This window comes from Alligator sinensis, unplaced genomic scaffold, assembly GCF_000455745.1.
Source record: "Alligator sinensis unplaced genomic scaffold, ASM45574v1 scaffold717_1, whole genome shotgun sequence".
Taxonomy (NCBI): Eukaryota; Metazoa; Chordata; order Crocodylia; family Alligatoridae; genus Alligator; species Alligator sinensis.
Window position 1 is genome coordinate 3339147 of NW_005841961.1, and position 8512 is coordinate 3347658.

The 8512-nt window shown below is 45.4% G+C and overlaps 1 protein-coding gene across 2 annotated transcripts in view; it reads right to left on the minus strand.

Moving 5' to 3' along the window:
• The window catches only part of NBN (nibrin), a 43146-nt gene extending 34671 nt beyond the window's left edge, over window positions 1-8475 (minus strand). Inside the window, exons 1-3 of one of the 2 annotated variants that reach the window (XM_025200238.1) lie at window positions 7887-8475; window positions 6751-6884; window positions 2145-2293 (exon numbers count right to left, since the gene is read on the minus strand). In XM_025200238.1, the coding sequence (XP_025056023.1) occupies window positions 2145-2293; window positions 6751-6777 (176 nt within the window). In that variant the 5' untranslated portion in view covers window positions 6778-6884; window positions 7887-8475. The remainder of the gene's footprint in view (window positions 1-2144; window positions 2294-6750; window positions 6885-7886) is intronic. The other variant, XM_014518507.2, reaches the window with a different exon arrangement.
• Between the last annotated feature and the right edge of the window lie 37 nt (window positions 8476-8512).

Here is an 8512-nt window from a genome sequence, read left to right on the forward strand (position 1 = left end):
TTCATCAGGGAACTCTGAAATTAAAAGAAAATATGTTCCAAAACAGAAGGAAAAGTGAAACTTTTAAAATATCCTATGGAAAGGGAATTCCAAAATTTTGTTTAGGGAGAGTCAAATTCAGATTTTGGTTTGACCCTTACGAGGCACCCCAGCAACTTACAGTCCCAGCAGGCAAGGAGTCTGAGAGCCAGGTCTTCTGGAAATCTGAAAGCCTGGAACCACTGACTGGGGAGTTCTTTTAAGAATTTTTAAAATAAAAGACCTTTTAAGAACAGGATGTGCCAGGTATATTCAGAAGCATACTCCATATAAATAAAGTTCACTCAACTTTAAAAGAAGCAATATTGCACCTATTTTAAGAATGTGCCTATTGTCTAACCTACAGTGAACTTTCATTAACACAGAGTCCCTCAAAAAGGAGTTTTACCTTATGCATCTACCCAATTAATTTGTTTTAACAGAATTTATTACAAGACTGACCCCTGTCTTTTCCCTTCTTTTACTAAGAATAGAGAGATGCTAGAAGGCAGGTGCTAGAAAGAAACTGCATGGATATCATATTATCTCACTGTATCCCTTTGCCTCAACAATTTTCCTCTTAAGTCTTGCCTCAGAAACCTACATTTTATCCTTTGGCTATGACTCATTCTCTCTGTGCTGTGCAGTATGCATCCATTAATAGGAATTACAGCTAGTCATAAGAAAAAAAAAATATAACTAATCAGCAGTGGTTGTAGCCAAAAACTGAATAGGTCAACACTACACACAAATATTTCCTTGAAAAATATACAGAATAATACACTACAAGTGGTAGAATCTGTAGTAAGGGGTTATTGCATATGCCAAGAGATCTTCCAAATCTGTTACAATCTAAGGGTGAGTCCAGACGTGTGTGGATGTTTGGTTCCCCAGGGAATGCCTGTGCCACCCACACTTCGGTGTGCAGCAAATTACCCTGGGGGCAGTAAGGGAGGCTGGGGCCAGTCCAGTGCTGATCCCAGCAGCCTTACCTGGGGTTCTGGGGGCCTCCTAGGGTTGCAGCTGTGGCAATCCTGCAGGGTGGAGCCTGGCTGGCAGCCACAATGTGGCTCGGTTCCATTTTTCAGCAGCGCACACTGCCCAAGCGTGAGCTGCTTTAGTTTCCCCCCGCCCCGGTGGTGTTTTTTTGACCCCTGGATATCCAGTGCTCAAAAAAAACCTGGAGTGGTGTGCAGTGCAGAGAACACCAGACTGTGCACTATGACAGTGCTCATCTGGACATGCCCTAAGAGTTTTTGTGCTAAAACAACCCATTATTTTAAATTGTGATTCACCAACATGTAGATTTCTACTACCAACTGTTACCTGTTAGAAGAGAAAAATTTAGTGTCTAAATTCTTTAGTAATAAATCACTTTCTCTCCCTACAGTATATTGCACATTGTTCTTTGGTTTTACCCTTGCATGAGGTAATGCCCTTCCCCTCTTTTAAACTGGCCGACCTTCTACACAGGATCACAAAGTACAAATTTTGGCTTTAGCAAAGAATAAAGAAACAGATTTTTTATTATAAGCTGGTAAACTTCTTGGTGAAAAAGTCATGATGCATTTAATGTCACTGTATTTGTTTCTCTAGCATAACACATTTAAAATGTGCTATCTGCAACAGCTTTTTGTTGTAAATGCTGAAGAAATGATTTTGTCTGCTAGTAATGACATAAGTAGCTCTGCCAGCACCACAATCAAATGCAACAACGCAAGCCTGCAGCCTACTTTAAATAATGACAGTGATTCCTTCTTTTGCCACCTTTGCAACTACTTGCATTTTGGGATTAGTTTTATTAAATATGGTTTTAATCTTTCCTTGGGATACTTTTAGGATATACAGCATTTATGGTGCAGAGTTGCTTATGGTGTTGACCTCTTACTACAAATTGTTTTTACTCTCAATTCATAAGGAAAAGAAAATTTACTCAAAAGTTACAGGCTTCCAATATATAACAAGTATCCCTTTATTTAATTACCTTTACTTTATCACTATATAAGACTTTATTTTCTTGGTAACGTTACCTTTGCAAGCCCCACTTGTGATAATCTTTAAAAAAAAATCAGATACAGCTGAAATTTCATGGTCAGTATTTTAGAATCAATACACCTTGTTCTCACCTAAACTTGCTTTCGAAGACTCCAAAATTGACTCTGTCACCTGACTTTAAAGTTCTTGAAGTTTCACTCAATAATTTTTCTCCGTTAACAAAGGTACCATATTTAGAAGTATCTTTTACTGTCAAAACAGGGACTGTAACTGATTGACTCTGAAAAAGAACATAAAATGAAGTCTTATTAGTCAGAAAAGTTCAATCATTACAGAACAACAAGCTGCAGAACCATACAATGAAAGCCCACATGAATTACTTATATTACTACCCCTGCCTCCAAAATACATATTGGGGAAATGATGTTGGTTATGCAATTTAAAGTTTGTTACCCACTTTCCTTTACAAAGGACTGCAGAAAAAAATCTCTAAGAGCATTAGGTTTGTTTTTTTTTTCTTTCCCATCATTCATTGTTCTCTATTTTTTAAAAAGTTTTCATAATACCATTACATCTGGGGTGCGCCAGCAGGAGGCACTCCCGTCAGCAGGAGCCACCCACTTCACTGCGCCCGACCACCTACCAGGCTCAGAGTACTCAGGGCTCACCCTCCCTGGGGGTGCCTCACGTCTGGCCAACCCCTTCCTGGAGTACACCAGTGACCTGGGGTCACTGCCCAGGAGTCTTGGCCCCATGCCCCCTGGGATACACAGGCCTTGTAGACCTTGAGGGTACTTGACCCACTGCAAAAACTGGGAGTGCTTCCCTTGGCGTACAGCACAAATAGTAGTCTCCATTAGTCAGCTGGACCAAGGAGACATGAAGGCATGCCTCTCTCCCTCTCCCAGCCAATTCACCACGCTTAGAACAATGGAGAACTTTATTGATTACAGGGAGGAGGTTTGGGGCAGAATACAGGATAGAGCAACATCAAAGAATAACCTTAGAGCAAATAGTGTGGCTCGGTAGCCATTGATCGTGCACCTGCTGTACAGCAAGCTATATATCTATATAGGTTTCAAATAGCTTACTCGCAAGTATCATCCAGAGGCTGGCTGCTATCCACTGGAGGCAGGCAGTTCATTGTGTATCCAGTTACAAGAGACAGAGGGAGAGAGTGGCAGCTGTTCAGCTGCTCTCTCCTCGCCCACACCACCCCACAGAGCCTAGGGCTTCAGCATGGGAGCTCTTTCCATGCATTCCAAAATGACTCTCTATGCTGGTTCTGCACCTTCTAGGAAAAAGGGAATCTATATATCCCTACTGTGACCTCATCACTAAGTTCCCACTAGAAGCAGTGCCATTGGCAGATGCCTGGTGCTTTCAAGTGATCTCACCTTCCAGGTCCAATAAGGCAGGTGTTTAATGCAAGCCAATCAGTTTAAAAACAAAACTTGTCATCTGGTGGTGTGGGTCCCTACCCCCTTGCAATAAGGTAAATACCCTAACCCCTATTATTAGGGCAACCCAAGCAACCAGGTTGAGAGACAGGTGAGAGAACTAGTCACATGACCTTCAAAGGCAAGAAACTGAACAATTGGAGCAGGTTTCCCCTCCCTCAGGAATTTACCTGCCCAGGTCCCATAGGCAGAGCTCGTTGCTTAGCAATCGGAGTGATAGACAGGTAAGAAAACAATAGCAAGGGAAAACTTAATAGAAGGGTCTACGAAGATGCTGGGAGGGCATTCTGCCACAACATCTTTATTCACGTACCACTACAGGGAAGCTGCAATAGCTCAGTGTGATGTTGGAGTGTATTGCTTGCCTCTGCATATTTCCTTTTTAGTGCATTATAGTATACGGCCTAGTGTTAAGTTTTAGTTTAATGCTATGTCCCCGACCATTTTTTCTCTCTGTGACTGGCCTAGAAACTACAAATGGACTCTATTACCCTTATAGTTTATATATGCTATCTGTTGCTAGTCAGATTAACCCAATGCATATAGGTAAACTCCCTGCAACATTTCAGGTTGCATTTTATATCATTCAAAAAATCCACAAAACTGTAAGGGTAATTGATTATTTATATCCAAATGCCTTAAATCAATCATCTTCAAGATTGTTAATTGTTACAGTCTCTTTCTTTGGTGGTCTATTTCAATTTTAAATTTTGTTACATAACCCATGTAAAGGTTACACTTAGTTCAGAGGTTCTCAACCTTTTTAGACTCCAGGCATTGCTCTGAAACTTTTCTGAATTTAGCAGCACCCCATTTCAAAGACAAATTTATTACAGTATTTACCTCGTCACATCCCACAACACCCTTAAAAAGATCACAAGACACCCCAGTTGGGAATCACAGTTTCTCACAACAAAATATGTGGTCTGATTTTCAAAAGAGCTCAAAAAGGCACTGACCCCTGGGAAAACTAGCCCTGAGCTCTCTAAAAAAGAAGACATACAAAACTGGAAATCCTTATGGGTTTTTTTTATGCAGAGACAATACAAAAATATTTTTTTAAACCCCATTTCTCATAAGATAACCTTGGGCATAAACATAACACTCTGCCTCCCTATGCAAGGATGTGCTGTTTAAGGATCATATTTACTGTCTTGGCTACAAAGTCTAAAGTGAAAAGTTAAAATAAAAAATGAAACACAAAAAACACAGAAATACAGTCTGCCCCCTCCCCCCACAACCTTCCCAACTACTAGTTTGTGCCTGAGGAGGTGAACGCAGCCCCCGCTGCCATGGCTCCTCCTCTGGGAACCTGGATGCTGGTAACTGGAATTACCAGCCCTCATGGCCCCTTCTGCCAGCCCCCAAGAGCATGGGAGGAGCAGAGGGATGAGACAAGTTGAAAAGTGCAGCCTGACATCCCCTACCCACCTTTCTGCATGCAGTAGCTCATGCTTCTCAAGAGTACAGGGGCAGCTGGAATGGGGCCTGCTGTGATGCAAGAAATGGCATTGCGAGTCCCTAGAGGACCAGCTGTAGGTGCTGCCCATCTGTGGGATGTTGGGGTGGGTGTGGGGTGCAGGGCAAGGGGTTGAAGGAGTGAACACTTACATCCTTGCACAGGGCCTACGTGCAGCAGTACCCTTAGAAAGATCTCATAACATCCCATGATGCTGTGACACCCTGGTTGAAAATCACTGACTTAGTCAAAGCAGCAAAGTATAATATTAAAAGTATTTTTGTAAGAGACACTGTTTGCAAGCTCTGTTTACTTTTATAAGTGTAAAAAACTAGGGGTGCACTGATAGAGATTTTTTGAGTCAATACCGATAGCCAATTTTTCATGAGCCATATCAGCAGATACCGATATGCAGCTGGGCAGTTTGAACAGCAGTGTACAGCTGGAAAGTCTGTTGTGAGGGAAGGGGGTGGGGTGCAGATTGAGCCCCCTGCAGTGAAGGAGAGAGCAGGGCTAAGGCACGTGCTGCACATCCAGGGCAGAGCACACCACAAGCAGCTTGTCCAGGGATGCGGGGGAGTGGCTCCCGCTGCTATGCACACCCCGGGAGAGCATGGGGGGCGTGTTCGCCTGGATCTGTGTGCAGGGCAAGGGCAGGTTGCACTGGGCTCTTCCCAGTGGGGGGCTGGGCCAAGCTGTGCTGGGGGCAGGTGAGTGACACAGAGAAGAGCTATTGCAGGGAGGGGGGACTGCAGCCACCCGAAAATTCATCATAGCTCCCCTAGCCCCTACTCCCAGCACCGCCACTGCCTGCCCCAAGTGCAGCCCTGGCCCAACTCCTTGCCGTGAAGAGCCTGGTGCCGCCCCTGGCCCAGCCTGCAGCAGCAGCCCGCCCTTGCCCCACACGCAGATCCGGGGGCACCCCCCCCGCCCCATGCCCTCCTAAGGTGCATGCAGCAGTGGGAGCAGCCTCCCCTGTCCCAGAGGCTCTGGAATGAGCCGTTCACAGCTCCATCCCGTACCCTGCCCTGGCTGTGCAGCACCTGCCACAGTGCCAGGCTCAGCCCCACTCCTTCCCTCACCGCTGGGGCCTCGATCTGCCCCCCAACCCAACCCCTTCCCCCGCAGACTTACCAGCCAGACCAACTGTTCTCCATGCTGCCGGCCACCTGCATGCACGAGGCATTTAATTGACAGCATTATTGGATGCATCAGCCAAAAAAAGCCTATTGCCAATACTGTTAAATTTGCCTTATAAGCGGTACTGACCCATTATGGGACCAATGTATTGGTGCATTCTAGTAAAACCCCCCACTGATCTACCTGAAGCTACCAATGAGAACTGTGCTTGAGCAACCGATAGCAGGACAGTTCTGGGCTGCTAACTTTACTCAGTATGCTTTTAATGGCTTATTTCTACATTTCTCTAAACAGAAACATGACAATAAGACCTCAAAGATCTAACTGTGGAACAGAAAGGATGAAGCAGATTTCAATACCAAATCTCAGGGATCATATATACACAGGGGAATGCACCAGTATACTTAAACTGTGATATTTTGACTAATAACCCCTGTGTTGACATTTACTCAGAAATAAGAGAGTCTATACAGTGACAGAGATGGCAGTAGTGGGGTAAGTGCGCCAGTAAATCTCCCCATTTAGAAAAGCCCCTCAAAATAATCAATATAAAAAACCAGGTATCCCTTGGTTTCATTGCTAAAGCGTAGGTTTGTTAGAACAGGAGTGGATCAATGACATCAGGCCAGTTTATCCATCTACATGATGTAACCATAATACAGCAAAGTGATTACTTACAAGGTTAGATTCAGGAGGACTGACCATCAGTACTGCATGATTTCTACTGATTGATTGATCATTCTGAATTAAAATTGCACAGCTCTTGCGTCCAACAACATATTCTGTACCAACCAAAAGTCGATACAGCTCTCCTGAGAAAAACATTTAAAAATATTCATTTAAATGTGAACTACTTAAAAGCTTCTAAACAAGATCTAAAACTCAATCACGTCATTCAAGAATTATTGGGCATGTCACAGACAATCCTATATTTCACAGAACATCCTATATTTTCCTCCGAGTAGCTCTTGCCCACTTGATAGCACTTGTTTTTGTGATGGAAAATGTATTGCTTGACAACCTTCTACAGCTAAAATAGATCACCGTACTTGTTCAAAGAAGAAAAAAAAAGTTACTACTTCAGTGGTCTGTAAAAATACATTGGTTGTGAACCAGATTCAGACAAGTGTACATCACACTGATGTTCCAAAACACTATTTAGGAGGACAACATAGAAGAGAGACTCAGATTAAAACTTCTTCTAATATTGCAAATATTTACTATATGAAAGAGAAATGAAGCCAGTTTTCAAATATCAATCTGCTTTGCCCTGACTGCTTCTCCTTCATGATTTGTATCACCCACACCACACGATGGCACAATTGCTATATTTTGAGACCGTATAAAAAACGTGTTACTTGACTTGCCAAGTGAGAAACCTTCCCTGATGACAATAGATGAGACAAGGGATTAAGTCAGTGGTGCTCTACCAGCCAGACCAGTGGTGTGGGGCCCTTTTGCAGGCCAGCTAGGACTGTGGAGCTCAGCATTGCCCCCTCCTGCTGGGATTGGTTCCCAGGGACCCAGCACCACCCCCTCCCACCCCCATATGCCAGGATTGGTTCCTAAGGGCCCAGCCCCACCACCTGCAAACTGGGATTGGGCCCTGGGGGCCTGACACATCCCCTTCCTGCCACACCTGCACCAGCACTGGCTGCCAGATCCAGTAGGTAGGGCCTGGGACTCCCCATGGTTCCAGATACTGTGGATAACTTAGTTCCTGGCCCGCAGGCCAGAGGTTGAACACCCCTGGATTAACCATCAATTTCTAATGAATGCAGACTCTCATTTAGAAATAAATTCCTGGCCATTACCCCCGCGTGGACAACCACAAAGGTGCGCAGTGATGTCTTCCTGAAGATGCAAACAGCGCCGGTCCCCCAGCTCCTGCTCGCAGCTTCCCTGAGCTGCAAATCACTGAAAAAAAACCCTTAGGTAGCTATGCCAAAACCAACACGCAGAGTCCTGCCAGGAATAAAATTCAGTGGAACGATGATTTTACTGAGGTGCAGCTGGGGAATCACGGAGGGATTGTGGGTACTGACACTTAAAAACAAACAGAGGGGGCAGAACAGAGGCGCTCCCCTCCTGAGGCAGCAGCTGCCAAGGAAAGGAGGCGGCAGAAAGTCTATTCTTCTGCCTTCAAGGAGGCAAGAGCGGGGCTCTCCCTTCGCGTCACAAGGCTGGAAGGAGAGAGATGAAGGCAGCTTGCTTCCTGCCTAGGAAAAATGAGGCCGAGAGGCCAAGAGGTGGCACCCTGGGCAGAGCCCGCGGGCACGGCTCGGAGGCCGGCCCCCCATGCGGTCCACGAGCCTGGCGACCCCGCAGAGAGAGCTGCGTGGGGGGCGGTACCGAGCGGGCGCCTCTCCCCACGACAGCCCCGCGGGGAAGCCTCGGCTCCCAGCTGCGGTCCCCAGGGACGCCGCGCGCCGCCCCCCCG